Source organism: Urocitellus parryii, chromosome 14 (genome assembly GCF_045843805.1).
Source record: "Urocitellus parryii isolate mUroPar1 chromosome 14, mUroPar1.hap1, whole genome shotgun sequence".
In the NCBI taxonomy this organism is placed as follows: Eukaryota; Metazoa; Chordata; class Mammalia; order Rodentia; family Sciuridae; genus Urocitellus; species Urocitellus parryii.
Window position 1 is genome coordinate 38,803,527 of NC_135544.1, and position 24,128 is coordinate 38,827,654.

General features: G+C 39.5%; 1 protein-coding gene across 1 annotated transcript in view; it reads right to left on the bottom strand.

The window, feature by feature from the left end:
- Positions 1 to 24,128, bottom strand: part of Galntl6 (polypeptide N-acetylgalactosaminyltransferase like 6) — a 1,042,003-nt gene that overhangs the window by 14,090 nt on the left and 1,003,785 nt on the right. Inside the window, exons 10-11 of the mRNA XM_026389751.2 lie at positions 13,537 to 13,653; positions 2,382 to 2,531 (exon numbers count right to left, since the gene is read on the bottom strand). Coding sequence (XP_026245536.1) covers positions 2,382 to 2,531; positions 13,537 to 13,653 — 267 coding nt within the window. The remainder of the gene's footprint in view (positions 1 to 2,381; positions 2,532 to 13,536; positions 13,654 to 24,128) is intronic.

Sequence of the window (24,128 nt, forward strand, 5' to 3'; positions counted from 1 at the left end):
TCCACTGTTCTTGGAACAGGGGTCCCCCTGGTGGTGAAAGAGAACCAAGATTGGGATTCCCCTTCCTGAGTACCTACTATGGGATAAAGTTATGTAAATGAACATAGAAATAATATCATAAGGTAAGGATGCTCTTCTTCTTTTGTGATGGCAAAGAGCCACAGCTAAAAATAACCAAAAGCCAATTGTTGTTAATGGACCAGGAATTGGGGCCTAACAACGACCTTTATCCGTTCAAACAAGGCAGCTTCTGTCACCATGATTTCCCCAGAATGTCCACGTCACTGAGAGAGGTTGGCTGATATCAGTAGTACTAAATGCAACAAATATTCAGAGACTTTCCCAGGGAGTGTTGATCTTATTTATTAAGAAATGGCAGAGCAAAGCATAGAGAGCTTAAAGCCAGTTCTATCTGAGTTTGTAGGCTTTGCCACAAATCTGCCAGTATCAGTTTCTTCCTGTGTCAATTATACACAATAGTACCTCGTGGGTACAAGGTTTGAAGTGATGTGTATAAAGCACTAGCTCAATGCCTCCTCCTTGATGGTTGGAGGTGGAATAGTTACTACCCTCTGCTGCCCCTTAGGTAAAGTAGAGAGTCTTAGGTATATGGGATGATTCATGAATATGCTAATAAAAAGGGTTTTTTCCAAAGCAAACTCAAAAGATTGCTAAACTGTTGAAACCACTCTCTCCTCCAGCCAAGTAGTACATCTAAATAGACAAAATAGCACTCCAGAGAGATTTCTGTCTCTGTTTTCTCTCTTAGGTCTTGAGCATAGCCCTTGGAATAAGAGGAATTTTCTAAAGCAGGTATGTTGAATAGGCCTGAGTCATCAACTGAGATGAGATATTTCAGAAACTTTCCATTTTAAGCCTTTGGCATGCTCTTTATTAAGTATAAATACCTAGCTTGCTATATAAATACACACGGAGCGTCACTTTTGCTAAGTAACCCAAGGCCAGCAGCTTGAGACCTGAGAAGAGAGCCGCACACAATTGTATCCAGTGATTTCTTTCTCAAAAGCCTTTGGATCCTGGTAAGGTTTTAAGTGTTAAATCTCATAAGAATTACCACTTGAAATCACCACAGCCTTTTTTTTTCCCCCAGGAGATCTGTGTGCACACGAATTAGTTGGTCTTACCCATCTGTAAGCTTTTGTAAGCTCCCTAATGAAAACAACGGTATTTTCTTGGCTTAATTGCATATTATTGAGTGGCCTGTCCCTTATGCTATAAATATACAGTAATGAGGAGTGTTCTGTTCATTAGAGACCACCAGCATACCAGGCAATGACATATTGGAGATTTTATTGATGTGTACGGAAAATAGAATTATTTTTTTCCCCAGAAAGCAGAATCTTAAAGGTCAAAAAATAACCATCCAAAAAAAAAAAAAAACCTTCTTTATTCCACTACGAACACTATAGCATATGGAACAGCAAAGGCATTTAACAAAATTAATCAATGATATGTTTCTTAAAGAAAACAGAGAGGTTTTTTATTGCAATGATTTGCCTCCTTCATTATATTGGACTCTACCTTCTTATTAGCTCTTTGGATTTTATAGTGTTTTGTAAGACAGAATAATTGATGTTTTGTCCTTTTTTTAGATGTATACCTAAATCTGCTGGGTATTGGGAAGTGACAGTATGCAGAATTAACTACACCAAGGACAGGTCTCCCTTTGTGTGAGTGTGGTCTCAGATGTCTTTCTCCTAGTGGTGGAAACCAGAACTCTTATTCAGTGAGGAAACAAGTGTCATAACCAGTGCCCACAAATAATAGATTTTTAGTTTGTGTGTTTGTGTTTGTGTGTGTGTGTACTGAGAATTGGGGTTCTTAAAAATTATGCATGTGTATATTTGTTTATTGAGTATAAGTTTCCTCCTTTTTTTTAAAGAAAGAGTGAGAGAGAGAGAGAAATCTTTAATATTTATTTTTCAGTATTTGGCAGACACAGCATCTTTGTCTGCATGTGGTGCTGAGGATCAAACCCGGGCCGCATGCATGCCAGGCAAGCGCGCTACCGCTTGAGCCACATCCCCAGCCCCTAAGTTTCCTCCTTTTGCAAGTCAGTTGAACTAAGCCTGGACCCATTCCTTGTAGTGTTGTGTTTTAACTCAAATTCATTTTCAATCACAACTCCTCAGGATGGATATGCCCATAACAAGCAAATACAGAAGCAATGCCGCTTTCTACACACTGTATCCTTCCTTTTGCTGATTTTCTCCAAACGAGTGAGCCAAGTGTGTATATATCTGTCCCGGTAACATCCTGAAATCAAGACAGCATCTTTTTCAAGAATGTTTTGAGTTAAAAAAAAAAAAAACCTGAAGCCATGGCAACTTGAGAATGACCACAAGGAACAGAACTCTTACCTTCCGATATCCCCAGAGCTGGTTCCCCTTCATGCCATGACAGTCATAGAGAGTGACTGGGCTGTTGTATGAGATTGCATCAAAGCAGAATTTTCGGGTATGCAGTGGCTCACCAGGTCGAATATCTTCTCTCCATCCAAAGGTAAAGAGCTAACAAAGCAATGGTAGCAGAAAAGCTACAATGAGTTCAATTTGGAAAGAAGACTCCAGAGCAGGGGGAGGTATGCCTTTTGGCAACATAGAATCCATGCTTTGTGACTTACAAGAGAGAATCAAGTCTGGGCTTAATAGAAATGTCGAGAAGGCATGTTTCCTAAAGTACTGGAGCAGCATCACCTTGGCACCTCTGACCCAGGCTGATCAAAATGTAAACAAGGAATTTTCAGTTAGGCAAGAGGGGGACACGTCAGAGGGTGGTGGCATGGTGGGAGGAGAGGGGAAGAGAAAGAGAAAGAGAGGGAGAGGGGGAGAGAGAGAGAGAGAGAAGGAGAGAGGTATATTGAGAGAGGAGGAAAAGGAGAAAAGAGTGGGGAGAGGGAGGAAGAGGAAGAGGAAGAGGGAGGAAGTCTTTAATAATACTTTACATTTGTCATGTAAGTAAATGTTACTAGATTAAATGTTACACTAAACTTAAACGAGCAGAGTAACTACAAAAGGACAAGGATTAGAGTTAAACTGGACTCATGCTAACACCTTGAAAGAAATTTCTTTTTCCTTGGTACTAGGGATTGAACCCCAGTGTGCTCTACCACTAAGTCACACCCCCACCCCTTTTAATTATTTTTTTTTTGTGTGTGTGTGTTTGTTTGGGATCTTATTAGTTACTGAGGCTCTCATTAAATTGCTGAGGCTGGCCTTGAGCCTCCTGTCTCAGCCTTCTGGGATTACAGGTATGCATTGGCCTGGCTGCCTTGGAAAATTTAAAGAAAAAACTAAGCTCGACGGAGTACAGAATAGGCAAATTAATTTTCTTGGGTTGTTAAGGGTAATTCTGCAGGGCAATGTAGGAAATTGTACATTGTAACTCACAGTAAGAGACAGACTTTACAGACATACACACTGACCTCTCCTCACCCCAGCTGAAGCAGAAGTGTCATGGAATGACATTTACCTTGACTGCATTTAATAGACTCTGATAACTCCAGTCAGACTTTTCCTATCCTGGTCTATCCTATCCATCCCACCCCATGATATTAAAAATGCTGTTTATGTTCATTGAATTGATTTTACAATGTGTTAAATACAGAAAAAACAACCCTACTCCTATTGGGGAAGGGCATTTTCTTGAGTTATTTGAGCCAAACTACATTTGAGGGATATAGCAGGAAAAATCCTTAACTAACAGAAAATAGACGAGATGCACCCTGCGATTTCTTCCAGTCCTTCACTTTCAGAAAGGTTATATAATTTTTACAATAGGACTTAAGGCAGGCTGCCTGCATGAAGCCAAGCTGTGAGCCTAAAAGAAAAAAAAATAAATAAAAACGACGAGCTATTGGGAAACTACGTTGATAGAAAAGCAAGCACATTACTGAGCTGTGTGTACAGAATACACTTCATAGTGACCGGGCCCTCAGTAGATTTCAGGTTTCAGGTCCTACTCAGGAAAAGAAAAATGCAGAAAGAAATCCCTGGCACAATTCCAGGGATGTCTCATAAAAGCAGTTAAATTGTGGGGATTCTGAAGAAAAATGGAAAGAACTGGGTTAAGTGGTCTAAAGAAAATAAAACAGAAGTGGTCCAAATCAAACATGAAAGAAGATTGTCTGAGAAACGTTGAGGGGCTGTATCCTGTTTCCCTGGAAGACAAGAAAAAAAAGAGAATTTCTCAAATGCAAGGACAAGGGGTTTTAGGTCAGGCACTTGAAATAGATTCATGAAGAAGAACTGTAGATTTCCTAGAGCTAGGTGTCCCCTCCTCCCCCAACACACTATTGTGACTGAAGCATTTTTTTTTTTTGACACATTTAAATCCTTTGTGGAAAAAATGACTTCTTAAGGTCTGTTCCGTGTTTCTGATTTTGATCACTCTCTTCTAATTAAAACTTGGTACCCCTATGATTTTTGAAATCCCATACTCTATCTTGTCCACCTTCTTTTTTTTTAGAGTCTTTTTTTTTTTTTTAGCTGTAGTTGGACACAATACCTTTATTTTATTTATTTTATGTGGTGCTGAGGGTCGAACCCAGTGCCTCATATGTGCAAGGTGAGCACTCTACCTCTGAGCCACAACCCCAACCCCTTGCCCAACTTCTTTTATCCATCTTTTCACTTCAACATAGGTGTTTCTCAGGGTTCTCTCTTTTTCCTGTTGGCCCTTAACACTCTCAGTTCAATGCTCACTATATGCTGATCACGTATTGTCTGTGTTACCTTCAATTCCTTGTAGGATTCCCCAACTCTACACCTGTGGACAGCTCAAATTCAACATTGTTATGGTTTGGATGTGAGGTGTCCCCCAGAGCTCCGGTGTTGATGCAGGAACATTCAGAAGTGAGACACTCAGATTATAAGAGCTGTAACTTAATTAGTTCATCCTAGTTTGAATAGACTGACAGGGTGCTAACTGTAGGCAGGTGAGAAGTGGATGGAGGAGGTGGGTCACCGGCAGTGATCTCTGGAAGGGTTCACCTTCTGTGTGTCCCCTCTGCTCCCATTTCTTGATCCTGTCATGAACTGAGTAGCTTTCCTGCACTGGGTCCTGCCCCCATGGTTTGCTGCCTCACCTTGAGCCCAGACCAATGGAGTCAGCCACCTATGGTCTGAGAACTCTGAAACTGTGAGCTCCAAATAAACTTTTTTTTTCTCCCCTAAGTCGTTTTGGTTGGATATTTTGGTCACAGTGACGCAAAACCTGACTAAAACAGAAACTGGTACCAAGAAGTGTGGTCGTTTCTGTGACTAACCTGATTATGTGGTTCAGAAGCCTTTAGAGTTGTTTGTGGGAGGAATTTTGAAAAGTTTAGACATACAACAACCTAGAAAAGATTTAGCACATGGTAAGCACAACTTAATGGGGGAATTCTGGTGGAATCTCAGAAGATCAGAATGCTGATGGGTGCAGACTGTACTCATGAGGTGTCAGAAGGAAATGAGGATTTATTGGGAGTTAGATTAGAGATGGCACACGTGATATCTGGCAAAGAACTTGGCTACATTTTCCCCATATCCTGAGACTTTATGTGAGGATGAATTTAAAGGAAATAGACTAACCTGGTCAAGGAAATTTTAAGGCAGCACAGCATTCAGTTGGACATTGCTGGCAGCTTTCAGATAGGTTTACTGTCAAATAGGGAGCAGAAAGCAGAGCTAAAGGATTTTAAAACATCACAGTTTGGCCAGAAAAGTACATGTAAAGCTGGGGTCAAGGAAGGTGTGCTTGTTGAAGAGGCTCTACTCCCTAAAGAGATGCTGAGTACTTTACATAGAGACTCCAGGACAGATGCCTTGAAGGCATCTCAGGAATTTAGAAGATCACACTTTTTATAGGGTCCAGGGAATAGAAGAGAACATTCCTTTGAGAAGAGATCATAGGGATTCCCTGCTCACACAGGTAGGCCTAGGAAACTGTTTCACCATGCTGAGCTATGCAAATACTCAGAGGCTCCTGTAGCCATGATTCCAGAGGGGCAAGTGTTGTGTAAGATAGCAGCAGACCAAGTGGTACTGATTCTATAGGAATGCAGAATGCTGGAGTTTAGGGGTAATGGAGGCTTCCACGAAGATTTTAAAGGAAGACCTGGAAGGCCATGTGAAGTGTACAGGGTCATAGTCCCTATGGTTTGTCCTGAGAGGGTGACATGTGAAGCTGTGAAGATGAAACTGAACCTGGAATGAAGACCCCCAGGAATTGAGAGATGCCAATAACATGAACTGTCTGCTAATAAAAATGGCTGGCTGTGGGAAGAACAAGATTAAAAGAGAGTTTGTGTGCAATGCAATCAGCAAGTCCAAAGGGACAGGGCTGCCCAAGCTCTGGAGAGCACATCTTTCCACCATGTGTCCCAGATTCCAGAGATGGAGCTCCAAAAATTATTTGCCAGGCTGGGTTTAGATCTTGCTTTGGCTCCATCCCTTCTTTTCTATGTCCCTATGTACCTCCCTTTTGGAACGGGGATGTTTATTCTGTGCTACTGTATCTTGGCTACAAGTAACTTGCTTTTAATGTTTTACAGGGTCTCATAGCTAAGAGTTTGCCTTGAGTCTCAGACTCCTTTAGACTTGGGAAATGCTGAAACGGAGACTATGGAACTACCAGAGATGGACTAAATGCATTTTGCATTGTGAGATAGACATGAACTTTTGGGAGCTGAGACAAAATGTTATGATTGGAAGTGAGGTGTCCTCCCCCAAAAGATCTCCTGTTAAGGCAGAAATATTCAGAGATAAAATTATGATCGAGAGCTATAACTTACTCATCTATCCTAGTTTGAATGGACTGACTGGGTTGTAACCATAAGCAGGTGGGGTGTGGCTAGAGGAGGTGGGTCACTGGGTATGCCCTGGAAGGGTGCATTTTCTCCCTGCAGTTTCTCTCTGCTTCCTGACTCTGCCATAAACTGAAAAGCTTTACTCTTATGGGCTCTTTTTCCATGATGTTTTGCCTCACCTTTGGCCCAGAGTAGTGGAGTTGGCCATCTATGGACTGAGACCTCTGAAACTGTGAGCACCAAATAAACTCTCCCTCTTCTAAATTGTTCTTGTCATATATTTTGGTCACAGCAACATATCTTAAACTCAAGTTAATTTTCTTTCCTTCTAGCCTTTTCCTTTATTTCATTTTAGTTGGTAGTTATGGCATCCAACCTGTCAACACAGTAATTTTTAACTTGTTACCTTCTTCATCTAATCAATTACCAAGTCTTGCCAATTGTGTCTTATAAGCACCGTTTTCAGAATTAATCCTTTTTTCTCTTTCCTCACAACCACTGCTCTCAATATCTCTTGCCTAGATTATTGCAGTGACCTCCTAGCTGATTTCTTCCCCACTTTCCTTTTTGGATTTCCAAACATCTGTCTTTCTCAGCTTCTAAAGAAGTCTGTTTGAAATGCTTGTTTGGCTATGTTAGTTTCCAATCCAAATGTCTACAACCCTTAGAGAATAACATTCAGACATTTTAACACAGGAGGAACTTTTTGCCATCTGGCCTTTGCTGTACTTCACAGCTGCATCCCTTTCCTTTTAGTTTGTATTCCAGCAACACTAAAACGTTTGTAGTTCCTCGCACAAAGCAGGCTGCATTTTTCCTTCTGGGACTTTGTTCCTGAGAGTCTCTCTCTTTGAAAGGCCAACCTAGTTAGTGATCATCAGTCCTTTAAAATTCAGTTCAGGTGTACACCCAACTAAGAATGCTTCCTCTTTGAAGAACTTACTCCTCTTCCCCCCTTACGTCATTTTATCGTGCAAGTCCACTCTTTCTGTATTTCACCCTGCAAGTCCACTCTTTGATGGTGGGGGTCTCATGGTGTGCTTCCAGTACCCAGAACACTTCATAACACATGATAGATGCTCAATAAAATTTCTATTGAATAAATGAAATGTGTACTTGTTATCTTAACAGTAAACATGTTGAAATAACTATCTAGATAAATGGGCTAATCTTTTCAATCCATCAAATAAATCTATGATATTTGTGTCTAAAACCATATTGATGATTGTTTTTTGGACTTTTCATTTTGATGATTCTAGATTCTATTAATTCTTATTGAAATATAAGTGTCCTGACCTATAAACCTGCAATTGGCTTTGATGAATCTTTATTTTGATTAAATATAATATTTTCCTCCTATTATAAGCACATCTGACCAATGTAGGAACAAGTGGTTTTGATGGGTCTATCCATTTCCCTTTCTGTCTCTGTTTTTCTCCCTTTTTCTGGTATTGGGGATTGAACCCTGGTCCCATGCATGCTAGGCAAGTGCTCTGTTGTTGAACTGCAGCCCCAGCTCTCCTCTCTCTTTTTAGTTTTCATACATGCAAACGGCTGAGATAAAAAGAACTGTAATCACTATGTAGCAAAGACCCTCATTATATAGTTGGAGAAAATCAGACCAGCAGGTTAAATGGTTTGCCTCTGCCACACCTCAGGTGTTCATGCTTCTCTTGCAGACAGTCTTTTATTTTTTCAATATATTTTTAGAGGTTGGTGGACGTTTGTTTTATTCACTTATTTATATACATGGCTGAGGATCCAACCCAGTGCCTCACACATGCTAGACAAATGCTCTACTACTGAGCTACAACCCCAGGCCCTTGCAGACAGTCTTTACAAACTTTTTATTAAACAGATCTGTTAAGTCCAAAGGAATACTTGTATTATAGCAAATAGATAAATTTCTTTCTCAGATCTCTTCATCTATTGTCACAAATATATCTCAGGGCATCCTTATGGTAACTTTTTTTTTTCTTATTTCTAGCTTTATTGTCATAGTGTAATGCTCAGTTTTACATTTGTAGCTTGTTAGAGTGTAATATTCATAGTGTTTTATGTATTATTATTATTGTTGTTATTACCTGGTGAATATGTTCCTGCATCCTGGGTAATGCATCTTCAAATTATATCAATTGCTTTATTCTTCTGCACCTACCTTTAGCTAAGATTTTTTTTTTCCTCTTATGTCTTTGTCATTTATCTTAGCCTAATGGCCATGTCAAACCAATCAGGCATTGAGTCTTTCATTCATTAGTTACACTTCCATGCACAATCTTGTCAAAGCAAAAACAAGCAGACATTATGAAGCCATTTTCATTTTTTGCCCCGGGTAATGTCACTGTGACATTCATAGTTGGTTTTCTGCCCTTGAGCTGATCTTATTGACAAAACTATCTAAGTTTCCTTCAGGTTGCCTGTGAAAAAAGAAAAAAAAAAAACCCATTCTCCCCACCCCCTGCTGCCCCAAATGTGTATCATCAGTTTGAAAGTAAATTGCTGTTAATTTCTCCCCTTTCTTCTTTTGAGTGATAGTTTCAAATACAGATTTACAGTGATAACTCATTTCTTTGCTTAAATATTCATGTGGTATGTGTAATGCTGCTTGGTCTGTATTGTATTATCTGAATAAACTCACTGGGCTGGGAACTACAAATACACTGATCTTCTTCTATCTGATTTGAGACAATTGAAAATATTTTTTTCTCTCTATGGGTAGTTATATTTTATTTCATTGTTACGTGAAATCGGGTGAGATGCAGTGTGATTTTCCTTGCAGTTTTTCCCCATGGGTATGCTCTGTCCTGATGGTGAGAGTGTTTTTCCCAAAGGAAAGGAATTTGTCCTTTCCCTGCAGGTGTTGTCTTGCTTCCACCTCTGTGTGTCTCTCCTCCTTCAGGTCTTGCAAAGGGGGCACTTGCCTGCTTCCTCTGCTGCTCTGCTTCCTCCCCAGCATGAGGTCAGAGCTGCTGCTTGGCCTGCAGAGTGGGAGCAGTGGAAGTAGGCCAAGGGGAATTGCCTCCCCTCCCCTCTCCCCTGCACTCATCATGGGAGTTAGGGAGTCTCCTTTCCAGACCTTACAGTCTTACTTGGATCTATTTTTATTTTTCTTTCTTGTTCCCTAAAGGAAACGGAGAGCCAGCACACAATGCTCCAGTGATATCAAATAGCTAAATAGATCACCCTGGAAGCATGAATCATACATCTGCTTCCTTCACAGAAGCCAGATTAGTCAGGACTAGTGTTCTGCAACAAAGGACATTTTCTTTTAATAGTGCTTCAGTGGACTTTCCTTTGTTTCCCATGTAACATTTTTATTTTTTTTTCATTAAAAAAAATTTTTTTAAAGGAATCACTTCAACTTCAATGGGGACCCCCTTTTAAATCTTTTTGAATTAAAAAGAATGTCCTTAATTTTCATGTTCTGATATACTTTTCATTCAGGACTTTTAATTTAAGTGTAAGAGAATGAATTACAATTCTTGTAAATCATTGAATAATATATGGAAGAAAGGTTATAGTTTAATTACTGGGAAAGGCAGCCATTTGTAATATTTTAGACTCCAAGTCAATATGTGATGATGAGACATATATCAAATAGGAATCATTTTTTACCTCCAGTCAACCTTTAATCTGGTAGCTCCATTTTGGGGATCTCCAGAGACTGAGAATTTTTTTTAAAAAAAGACCTATATTAACCAGTGTAGAGATTCTGACTGTGGAAATGTACAGGGAAGCGTTACCCTGGTGAGAAAACTCTCAGGGGGGTAATAGGCACCCTGTTTCCCACCCTTAGAATGGCCTGTAATCTCTCTTAGGATATAATAATATAACTAATATATGTGCTGTGTCTAGCTGGTATGGCAATGCCCTGAGATGCCTCTGTGTTAGAGCCTCATCAAGCTTCGACCTTGATTGCAGGCACATAGCTCCTGGGAATAGAAGAACTTGTTTACTAGATAACTATGATGTTTCATCAAGCTCTGGTGCTTCTGAAACTGCCCACGTAACAATAACTTCAGACAATGGACTTTCTTAAGGACTGCACAAAGCTCCTAACATTGCATATTGTAACTGTGAAATGTAACTGCAGAATAAGCAACCTTACTGATACTCTAAACAATAATGTGGTTATGGTACTGATGACCTAATGTAACCTATTGGTATAAATAAATGTGGCCTCTTGGACAAAGAGCCACTCTGCACCTTCTCTGCCTCTGTACCTTGTCTCTGCCTCCTCTTTATTATTATTCCTTACAACTATTTCTTTACAAACCCATGCTTTTGTTCTGCTCATGTAGTTTTCTGCTTGTCTAGTGCTGCTCTCTGGTGACCATTTCTTAAATTACATGCCATGGATTTTTGCAGTTTAGCCTAAGGGGGGAAAATGAACCAATAATTTTTAAAGTGTGTGTAATAGAATTGGTTTTGCTTATATTCGTTTTTAGCTGTCAAATAGAATTTTCAGACCTGAGCCAATTTCATTCTAGAATATTACTGAATGGAAATATTCAACCTGATTCAGGCATCCAGGCAGGTATCTTTCATACTAAACAGCTGGTTTAGAATGTTTTCCCTGGATTATTAATTTTCTCTGGATAGGCTGAATAGGAAGTGGTGGAGACAAATTTTAGCTCAAGAGCCAAAGCTTTTCCATATAACTTCTTCCTTTTTCTTCTTTCTTTTATAAATACATGTTTGTTCCTTGGATGCCAGTCTAATAACCTCCTGAGCATTCTCTATTGCTCCCAGACTGAAGTCAGAATTGCTCCTTAGAGGTAAGAGCCAACATTGTTCTTCTGGAAACATCCCTGTGGTGCTTATAGAAAGTGATAGATAGAGAAAGGAAGAAACAAGTCTGCTTACCCTAATATTTGATTCTTATCATTAAATCCTAAAGCCACAGAACCTTCTGTAAAACCCAGTGGGTAAGTGTCCCACTCTGCAGGATATATTGGAGAGAATGGTAACTTGTATTTGGTGACTATGCTGGGAATGAACAAATGGAGCCAAAGTCACCACTGCCTTGGACCCAAGAGGGATTTATGATTTGATATTAGCACAAAGTAACTTTATGAGTGTGTATGAGAAGGCAGAGGGAAATGTATTTTTTCTGCACCTACTTCATGTGCAAGATGCTGTTGTATCACGGCTATAATTCCTTCTCATATAACCCCATCCAGGAAGTGGGTATTATCCTTGTTTAAATATGGACAAACTGTAGCCTAAAAAGATTGAACAATTTCACATGGCCACATAGTTTAAACTGAAATCTGGGCTGACTGCAAGGTTCGTGATCCTTCTAGAACACAGTGAGGTTGAGGGGTAAGATTGTAAGGACTGGTAAGCGGTTAGATGGACGACAGGAGGTGTTGTTGAATTGGATTGATTTTGGACTGTGCTCTGGACATGGTCTTTTGCTGTTTTCCTAGCATCCTGGTGCTCTGACTGTAATGCAGGGTGGAGGTGAGATAGGAAAGGGCAGGGGAGTGGGGAGAAGGAGGTGCCAACACACTGAATCTCTGTATGTGAACAACTCCTTAGCATTCGAGGCTGATCATGGTAATTATACAACTACTGATTTTAATGAAGCTTTTCTTTTTCTTTGTTTTGCCTTGAATGAGACATAAGATAAGAAGTTTCTCCACAACTGAAGCATGTCCAAACTGGGCTTCTTCCTGGTCTAGTACATAAGATAGACACATAAGGAGTACAGCTGTAGGAGCGCAGTAATGACTTTTGGGAACTCTTGTTCACTTTTTCAGTTTTCATAAGAAAGGCATTGTGAACAATTTTGGGAAATTGAAGTATTGGTAAACCATACTACCCTGACCTTGGGATGAATCATTCTGCAAAGGGGAGAGGGGAACAGGATGGAAAAAGGGCTCTAATGGTATCTATTTCATTTTTTTTCTTTTTTAAGTATGTCAGTAGCTGTCAATCATTATTGAATCCATGTAATGCATGCATAAATATCTGCTAAATTTTCTATATTTTTCCTATTGACATATTTTATAATTCAAAATTAAACAATAAAAGGAGGCAGAAAGGATTTTACCTACTATCTTTTCTCTTTCACCAATGGCATAGTGTAAGGAAAACCCCTTATAAGAACTTTCAAGTTTCACATCGGATTAGAATCACACCCGACCTAAATTGAGTTGCATTGAAATGTGTTTCAATCAAAAGCAATACATGGAGTATCCTATGAAGTCCATATTGCGGTGTTACTGCCCAGTTATCCTTCATGCCTAAGATTAACAACTATTACTACAACAACAAAGGTGCATGTGTTTTTCTTTTAGATACACAGCCAAAAGGAAAAAAGAAAATTAGATGAGATCCCAAACACAGAACATTATAGAGTCTTCCATCGAAATCATGAAATCTTGTTGGAAGCTTTTCCTAGCACTCTGCAGGATTTTTGCATCTTGAAAACTATCATTCTTGGAAAGGCAATTAGATTCATGTCACAGCAAACAATTCTACCATCCTTCCTATAATTGAAAGCATATTTGTATCCATATCTCAACTGATTATCACAATGGCTCTGAGAAGAAACAGAAAGAAGTAGAGTGATTCACTTAACTACAGAGCTGGTCGGTGACAGACCCACAACCTCGTTCCAGGTCCCACGTGTTCCACCTGGAGACTTGCTCCCACCACATCCCTCCACACCTGCCTCAGACCCCCACCGGCCTCCTCGCCCATGACTTCTCACGTACCTGTTCATGGGACCACGTCCTTTCAGAACCATCCTTGACACAGATGTCTAGCCTCAGCTCGGTTCCTGTGGCTCCGTGCTTACTGTCCACGCAGAGATTCGCTGCCACGTTCCGAATCTGTGGAAAGAGGAGAGAATGTTGAACAGGACGCTTTTAAAAAAATTATTATTGTATTGCTACCTCCTGACATTCCTATAGATTAGGTAATAACATTGTCTTTTCGATTACGTGGTTAGAATGATGCCTTGGGTTTGAACACAATTTATGGAGAAAATGAAGGAAGTTAAACATGCTACTTCATATGTGGGAGAATATGAGCTGGTCAAACAGCAGACTGCAGCTCTCCCCAGCAAAGAAACATGTTGATAATACAGTACAGGGAGCAAGAGGGAGCTTCCATCTCTAGAAGTTGGAGATTTTTCTTTTTCAGATAGTGGTTAACTTGGAATTTGTTATCTTGCTGCTTCAAGAACTTTCTATCATTACCATCCTGGTGGGAAGTGAGGTCGAATCCCAGGCAGGTGATGCAGATGCGGTGTGTGGTACAGGGCAAACCTCATGGCCCTGGGCAGGAGGACACGATGACCTTTTGTTCCAGGTCTTGATCTATGTCTATTGTCATCATTTAACATTTCCCCTGCATGATGACTTAAATGTCACCCTAGAGGATGAGCAAAATGGGAAAGACTATCTATCGATGAAATACTCTAATGGTTGAAGATCCTTGACATGAAGTCTGAACTTTGAAAAGTTAAAAAAAAAAAAAAGAGGAAAATTCTTTCCAAATGTTGAATAGTACTGAATAGTTCTAGGTCAAAAGGGTAAACAGTGAAAGGTATCCAGAGTAGCAACAGAATCTGGACAGAGACAGGTCCTTTGTCAAATATTCCCGCCTTAAGATTGTACCAGGCCTGCTGCTGGTGTCACACTGCAGCCTTGGGTACAGTTGGATCGTGTTTTTAGTTGGGTACTTAGTGTACAAGCTAGTTATGTTCCATTATCTCAGTTTTTTTAGGCCTTTATATAGTCCTGGATTATGATAAGCTCTTTAGGTATGTTTAACATTGGAAATAAAAATAGGATGAACCCAACTGACAATTCGCATCACGTTCTTTTGCCTGGAATGAGTAGATAAGCTAGGGAGTCTCTCACAACAGAGGAATGTCCCCCACTGGGCCCATTCTTATTTGTGTGGGGAAATGAAGCAGAGAAAGTTGTTTGAAAATACTGGGTATCATGAAAGGAATAAATGATGCGGCGACAGGGATGATGTGCTGGTGGGAGATGGTTCATATTTCATTTACTCTAGAAGTAGAAATTGGTATAATGTATTTTGGGAGGAGATCCATGCGGTGCATATGAGTTTCCTTATTCAGGGAACTTGACAACAGTTTGGGCTCATCTTCCATTGCTAGTTTCAGTGACGCTTTGATGTAAGGGTAATGTGAAATACAGCAGAATACAGAACTACAGTTCCTAACCTAGTTTGGCCTACAGACCTCTCTGAATTCAAGGAAAGCTATGACATTTTGCAAAACCAAACGACAAACTAGCAAAACTGTAAGTAGATACACACAAGGACTTTGGTTTCCATTTTCCCGGAACCTATCAACTCCAGATTTGAAGCCTGAATTAGGGGAAATGGCTGCTTCCTATGTTTTATAAATGAATTTCTTCCCTCTTCTCAGAAACATGGGAGATCCAAAACAGGGAATGAACTTGGCTGGTCCTCAGAATGTACCTGTTTACTCACTCCTTTAACCATTTCTCCATTCTCCTAAAACAAGGACTAGGAAGAAACTGTCCTTTGGGTTCTTGCGACCCAATAGTATAGTTATGCTGTTTCTGGGGCTGGGATGTAACATGCTTGTTTGGCATGCATAAGACCCTGGGTTTGGTCCCCAGCACAGGAAAAAAAAAAAAAAAAAGAAAAAAAGGGTTTTGTTTTTGTACAATCAATTTCTTCATGTGTGATGGTGTTTCTCTGGTAAAATATAAACAATTGGAAGTCCAAATTAAATTTTGCTATAGCTGTCCGGAGCCTGACACCCTCTTATAAAGCTCCTATTTTAACTCTTTATTAGAGCCCAGTGTGTTGGGTTTTTCCAAGCCGTCTGTGACGTGAACAACACCTACTAGAACTCTGGGAAGGTACCTCTCTGTTGATTATTAATTAATTTATTTTGGTAAAACCCAGGGGCACTTTACCACTGAGCTCCATACTCAGTCCTTTTTATCAGGGTCTATCTAAGCTACTGAGGCTGGTAATCCTCCTGCCTCAGCCTCCAGAGTCACTGGAATCATAAGTGTGTGCCAATGTGCCTCACATCTCTGTTCATTCCTGAGCCATTTAACTCATGGATACACTTTCCTTAGAGAACCAGTACCAATTTATATACTGAAGACATCTTTGGGGCACTATTATTGAGTCTAGAACCACATTTGGAGTAGGGGGAGGGCAGCTGCTTGTAGGTGCATGGCTACTTGGCCACAGAGGGAGAGGTTTGAATTTCTTTGTGAGCCAGCATTTGAACTCACCCACTGGAGGGACTCTGCTCTTGGAAAAGGAGAAAGACAAGGACACGCACAAGTCAAGGACACCAAGTGGCAAACTGCCGAATCTGCAGGTGGAGGCACTCCAAGCCTATGGGAGGCCCTCTTCTTGTTTTCGGATGTTATGAGCTTGAAAGGAGAGGGGCCGGGATGGAGGATACCATTTTCTAAACTACTGAATTTTCTAAATTCTCACTTAAATGGCATCTGTGTAGACAAAGGGATAAACTGCTTTGGAAGCCAAATTTCAAGTTTCAAAGGCATAATTGTCTACATCTGTGTAAATTCCAGCAGAAAGTTGTGCCAGAGAGGAAATGCTGAGAGTTCACTACAGGATAAGGTAGGCAGCTGGAGACAAGACTAATATCCGGCCATTCTCGCTGGCTTCTCTCCCCCTTATCTTCTTATGGCCACCACTTCTGCACACATTTGTAGCTTTCCCTTTGCTCCAAGCACGACTCCATCAAAATGAACAGGTGAATACAATTCCAAGAGAACGATCCTCCAACTTGTTTATTCATTGGAATAAGATTTTTTTTTTTTTAATAAAACGTAGACAAGACTATTGGCAAATGATTTCAATTTTTTCCACCGGCTCTGCATCTGTGGCTGAAGGCACAGCAACTTACACGTATATACACGCCCCCAGTCTAGATGTGGATTACTAAATGAGTCTATGACAGAAGAGATCATTTTCAGGCTTCACTTTTTTCATGTTCAGCTTCAGGGCTTGGCATCATTAACACGTGTACAGGAGTCCCGAGAGAGAGGCCCAGCAGCTTAGAAAGTGAGGTGGTATTTGACTAGGAGTGTGCGAGAAGAAGGAGAGAAACGAAGGAAGAGGGAATCATGGTGCATGACAGGATTATAGGATCAGTTATAGAGATGAATTCTTTTTGGAATTGGGAAGAGGTCTGGCAGAGAGCAAATGTTTTCTTTAGGTATGCAAGAGGACTCAGGCTCAGCTCTAACATGGCTTTATTTATTCCTGACACAGGAGGCTTTGATAAAACAGATACAAGAGAAGCAGAGTGTGACACAAATAGCAAGGTGGTTAGCAGGTGTGGGACAGGTCATGCAGTTGGCTTGAGAGAGAGGTCTTGGCTCAACAAATGAGACTTGTGTCTTGCCCCCGACCTGCGTGGGTGGTGGAAATGGGGTTCCCCTCGGTGGAATGGGATGGCTGAGAAATAAAAGCTAAGAAAAATAGAATGGAGAAAAAACCCACAGAACACAGAAAGTACTTTCAAAAATGGGGGACAGGACGGGCAAGCTGAACAGATGGATCGAGCTTTCTAGACTATGGCAAAATGGAAACCGCGCCTGCTTTATTTATATCGGGAAACATCAAAGGCCTTCCACAGAATGTTCTTCATCAAAAGAGGTGAAAGGTGGGCTGTCCATTTCCTAATGGGTTATGCCCATCTCCAGAGCTACTATGAGCAATCTTCCTAGCAGAGCGGAGATAAAGATCACATGCATTGGGCAATCTATTGCCAAGGGAGAGCCATAGATAGTTCCCAAGGCCAGTTCTAAATCTCCCTGGTTTCCATGCCCAGAGAAGATCCTCATGTAATTCGTGGATGGCTTCCTGCACTCATGGTTTGCTAATTCCTCCCCATGGCCTTGGGTCTTTTAAGTAAACAGTGGTTCATTACTCACTCCACAAATATTTATTAAGTGCCTGCTATGTCCAGGCACTGGGCTAGATACTAGGTATGCAGGAAAAGATCAGAAAGAATCATCTCCTCCTTTGAGCATATTATGCTCTGATCAGGATGTTAGAGAGAATAGGGGTGGAAGAGAAACTTGAGACTGGCAATATTTCTGGTTGTCAATTTTTTAATAGGGCAAAAGGGATTAAGATGCTCCCCTTCATGGAGTGTGGGTGGTTTCAGAAGGCAAATTTATAAACAGGGCTAGAAGGACAGAAGTCACTCGTATAGAAGGGAGAGAGAACAGAATGCAAACCCAGCAGGTCTGGACTCCGCTCATGAGGTACAAATGAGTTTCCCTATAACCTTAGGTTTGAGCTCCTTGTTAAAGCTCAGTTCTTCTATTTGTAAAAATGTTAATGTTCAAGGTTTTTTTTTTTTTTTTTTTTTTCTGAAGGAAAGTCTCTTTGGGAAGCATGAATGGAAATTCAAAGACCAAGAAAAAATGGCTACTGCTCTCCAGGAACTTACAACAGTTCTTAGGGGAGACAGTGCCTCGAAGGCATCTTCTTAAGAGACAAAATTGCTAATTGCAGTCTGAAGGGGAATGATCAATTCTAAGCAGGACAACCTGAAGCACTTAGAACTGTTGACATTGGAAGGGGCCCTGGGGAATGAGAGGACTGAATCTAGAGAGTGAGGTGATAAGGACACTATAGCCACAGGGATCAGAAATAAACACAAATATTGACATTTGACAGTGTAAGGAGCTTGTGTGTGTGCATGATAAGCACATTCTCTACCATTGAGCTGCACACCAGCCCCCCCCCCTTTTTAATGGTGAAAAAAGTGTGTATTTAGAACTAGCCAGACTCAGTTTATACCATCTTGATTTTGTTACCAACATCCAAAGTATCATAATCAGGAGCCAAATGAACATATCACTTTTTCTTTCCTTCCGGCCTGATCATGGTGTTGACCTTGGCTACTCAGTCTTAGGGAGCTTCTTCTTAGCCCCTTGTGGTGATCCTTGGTCTTGACATCCACTATGAACATGAGTTTATGATCTTCTAGCTTCTTCATGGCAGACTCAGTGGTCAGGGGAACTTGATGAAGGAGTGGTTAAGCTTAAGCTTGTCTGTCCTGGGGTGTTCTTCCTAGGATATTTGGACTGCCTCTGGATCCACAGTATCTTGGGGTGGGGGATGTGTGGGTCTCTTTTTTTTGTTACTGTGAACACCTTCCACCATTACCTTCTGGTTTTTAAGGGTTTTAGTTTGGTTTCAGCTTGGGAAGAGTGAGCTTCCTTCTTTGCTTTCAGTGCCATCTTGGTAACTACTGCAAGACTTTTTTTAAATTTTTTGTTTTAGGGAATGGCAAATGATTTTGTCTGACTGTACTTAAGGTTTGCAAAATGAGGACAATCATGCCTCAGAGGGTAGTTGTGAGGATGCATGCCCAGTGCTTAGCACAGGATCTGTTACATTGTAGTGGTCAGGAAATGTTTTATTTATTTTATACATGACAGTAGATCAGGAAATGTTTTAGTATTCAGCTAAGTCATCTATAATGGCAAATGGGGTGATTGGCACAATCAGATCAGATTTCTATTGTACTTTGAGATGTCCCCACGATATCACAACTAAAGATTTTCACAGACCTATTCTTCAGTTGGCCTCACAGTTAATCTTGATAATGTCACATATATATGTATACACACACACACACACACATACACACACAAACATATGTACACACATATATGTACATATATGTATGTATATATACATATCTTGGCCATTTTAACCATTTTAAATGTTTAATTCAGTGACACCAAATTATTTAAAATGCTGTGTATCCATCATCACCACTATCTATTTCCAAACTTTTTTTTTATCACACAAACCATATTCATTAAGCCATTAATAATTCCCAACCCCTGATAATGTCTGTTCTACTATGAATTTATTTAGTCTAGATAGTTCATATCAGTGGGAGCATTCCATGTTTGTTGTTTTGTGTCTGGCCTGTTTCACTTAGCACAGTGTATTCAGGGTTTATTCCTGCTGTAGTATGTATCAGAACTTCATTCTTTTTTAAGGCAGAATGATACTTACACCCCCCCACACACACACACATCATGTTTGTTTACCCATTTGTTTATCTATTGATGAAAACTTGGGCTTTTCCCACTTTGGGGCTACTATGAGTAATCCTTCTGTGAACATTGGCATACAAATATCAGTTCTCATCTTTGGTTTGAATTCTTTTTGGTTTATATTTAGGAGTAGAATTTCTGGGTTGTATAGTAATTCTTTATTTAACTTTTTGGAGGAACTGCCAAATAGTTTTCCACAGTGGCTGCACCATTTTATATTCCTGCCAGCAATGTATAACAGTTTCAATTTCTACATACCCTTGCCAATACTTGCTGTTCTCCATTTATTTTTTTTTTTAAATAACAGCCAACCTAGTGGGTATGCTGTGGTTTCTCACTGTGGTTTTCATTTGCATTTCCCCAGTGACTAATGATGTTGAACGCTTTTTCATGAGCATTTTTATACCCTCTTTGGATAAATGTCTATTCAGGTCCTTTGCCCACTTTTTAAGTTGTTTGTGTTTCTGCTGTTGAATTTTAGGAGTTCTTTATATATTATGGATATCAATCCTTTATCTATGTATATGATAAGCAAATATTTTCTCTCAGCGAGTTGCCTTTTTATTCTGTTGATTGTGCTTTTGGTAGACAAAAGTTTTATTTTTTTATGAACTCTGACATATCTATTTTTTCTTTTGTTATTTGTGTTTTTGGTGTCATGTTTAAGAAATCATTGCCAAATCCAGTGCCAAGAAGATTTCCCAGGTTGTATTCTAAGACTTTTATAGTTTCAGCTCTTATATTTATATTTTGATCCATTTAGAGTTAAATTTTCTTTTGGTGTAAAGTTAAGTTCAATCTGATTCTTTTGCTTGTCAGTTTATTATTTTGCTAGGGCTGCCATAACAAAGTACCACACACTGGGGGAATTGATAACACAAACCTATAGTCTCACAGTTTGGAGAAGTCCAAGATCAATGTATTGATATGATTAACTCCTTCTGAGGATTATGAGTGAGATAGGTTCCTTGCCTTTCTTCTAGCTTTTGGTGGCTTGTGGAAATCTTTTGGCATTCCTTAGTTTGCAGAATATCACCCTGTTTTTGTTTTCATATTCTTGGGATGTTATCCTTTGTATGTATTGTTGTCTCAGTTTCCCCTTTTGATAAATATGCTAGTCATATTTGATTTGGTGTTCACCCTATTCAGTATAATCTCATTTTAATTAAGATGATTATTATTATTTCCAAATAAGGTTACACCCTGATGTACAGGTGATTCAGACTTCAATGTATGAGTTTTTGAGAGATATAATTCAATCCACTAGCAGTGGATATCCAGTTTCCCCCAAGCATTTGATGAACAATAATCAATTAATCATATATGTTATGGTTTATTTCTTGGCAATCTATTCTACTGGAGTCTATTTTTATGCCTGTACCACACATTTAAAAAATTATTATGGCTTTTTATATTATATTTGAAAAAGTGTGAATTATCTAACTTTGTTCTTCTAGGTTATTTTCATTTGTCAGGTCTCTTGATATTTCATATGAATTTTAGGATGGGTTTTTTATTTTTGCAAAAGATCCCCAAGGTCATTGGAATTTTGATAGGAATTGCATAGAATCTGTATCTCCCTGTGGGTAGTATTGCCACTGAACAATATTAAATTATCCAATATTAAAAGTGGTGTGTTGGGGCTGGGGATGTGGCTCAAGCGGTAGCGCGCTCGCCTGGCATGCGTGCGGCCCGGGTTCGATCCTCAGCACCACATACAAACAAAGATGTTGTGTCTGCCGAAAACTAAAAAAAATAAATATTAAAAATTCTCTCTCTCTCTCTCTCTCTCTCTCCCTCTCCTCTCTCACTCTCTCTTTAAAAAAAAAAAAGTGGTGTGTTGTTCTACCTTTTTGTATCTAAAGTAATTTTTTAAAGCAATGCTTACACTTTTCAGGATACCAGTATTTCACCTGATTGGCTAAATTGATTCCTACTTTTGTTTATTTTTAGGAGAACATATAATCTAGTGATTAGGAACACAAATTCTGCAGTTAGATTTCCCAGGTTTGTTGTTTGATTTCACCCATTCCTAGCCAAGTGACCTTATGCAAGACACTTAACTTTTTGCTTCAATTTTCTTCTGTTAAGTGAAGAAAGCAGCACTTTATAAATTTGATGTTTTAAATTAAGTTTGTACAATAAGGTGCTTATTAGTAGCTGACCTATTATTAAGTGCTCAATAAATGTTGACCTTTCATAATAGTAGTAGTAGCAGTAGTATTAGGATGAAATAAGAAATGAGATTGGAGAAGTAGATTGGCACCATTTTGTAAAGAGTCTTAAATATCAGCATAAAGGGATATTGATCTTGTTTGGTTGACAAAGAAATTATTAGGTGTTTTTGAAAAAACCTTGTTTTAAGCAGTACATTCTGGTGATTATGGGAAAGAGTTGGAAATTTATGCAAGTGTAAGAATGGGGACTAGTTCTAATTGATAACAAAAATTAAAACTATGTAGTAGTAGCATAGACATATATCCAAAGAACCTATGCATTCAAAGGAAGAGATATATTCCAGAGACATTTTTTTTTCAGATGGTAATTTGATGCATTGACAACTGTTTACATGTATATAATGAAGAAGATATGTGGAGTTTGAGGTAATTTTGTAACGTTAATACAGAAGCATCCAGAAATCTGAAATTGGGAAGAGAGATCAGGGTAAGAGATGCATGTTTGGAAATCATCATCTACTTTACCAGTTATTAGTATGTTGCCTCTTAACTTCAAACCCTCCTTTGACTTACTTTGTGATTCTCAAGATGGACCTTGTAGACATTTTTCCTTTGTCAGTGGATACAATTTTGTGCTTTACTAATAGGGGTCCTAGAGGAACACTGAAAGGGTGGAGCTTCTTGTGTGTGTGTATATGTGTGTGTGTGTGTGTGTTTATGTGTAATTCCCCCCCCCCCTGATGAAATTGACATGGGGTGGGGTGGAAGAGAGCAGCTCCTTGTTAGCAAATTGACATGGGGGGGATGGGGTGGGAGAAAGCAGCTCTCTTTGGAGTGCTTCTGAGAGCATCCATTCCATTCCATCTCTAATTGCTCTTAACAGCACTTCTGGGTTGTGTGTCTTGGCTGCCATACCATGTCAAATGAAGTCTGGATCTCAACCGTGGTGGTCGAGGGCTGGAGAGTTCTACTGACTTTTTAAGTTCCTTCCTTGATTACATTCTCTTACCACTAAAAGTGGTGATTGCTTTTTGAAATAGTTTTTTTTTCTATTTAAAGTCCTCTTTCACACCATTATTAGCTAAAAGGTTGTTTTAAATATTGAAATTTTCCCTATTCAAGTTGTTGGTGTGATTCCGTTTCATGTTTAGACTCTGATGGAACCACATATAAGTACAAGTTCAAATTATGTAAATATGCTTTATTACTCTAAGAATATGAATCAAGATGAGAAGATTGAAGCTGGAACTCTTGGGATCACCTTCTTTTAGAGTGGGCAAAGAAACAATAGCTAGGAAAAAGAAAGGAAAGTAAGAGGAGAATCAGAAAGAAGACAGGGAGGAGAGTTTCCAGAGGTGGGTGGAAGGATTACTAGTGTCAAATTCAAAAAAAAAAAAAAAGTTAAGAGGAGGAGAAGGTGTTAAATGTGGCAATTAGAAAGTCACAAGTGACCTTTCACTGTCCTTTCACAGGACAGTTCTATGGAGTGGTGAATGAGGACAAAGTGGACTGAGGAAAATCGAGAGGCGAAATAGTCAACTAGTGGAAGTGTCTCTTTCACACAGCTTGATAGGGATGGGAAAGTTAGATATAAGGGAAAAGCAGAATCAAAAACAATTTTTTTAAAACTTAAAAAAATTAAACAACATTCTTAGGATGAGGAGATTTGAGGTTAGAATTATATATAATCCCTGACACAATTCTTTTGAGACTCAGTTAGAAAAGTTATGAAGTGCTTTTAGAAATGAAAAACAGTATATAAATGCAAAGCAATAAAAATGCTTTCATTATACTTACAGGACTTTTCACTATTTAAGGTTTTTGCCTCATGGCCATCACACCATTTTTTTGCTCTAACAGATCCATTCCATCTCTAATTGCTCCATGCTTGTGGCATCCAATGACTGTTGGCAGAAACCAACTAGTGCCTTTCCTTGAAATTATGCCCACAGAGATTTTCTTCCTATCTTGTGCACATTTCCTCTACTAAATTTACCATAAATGTAATTGCTTTGGCATCTTCTCTTGCCCTGGGACTTACTAGAACTA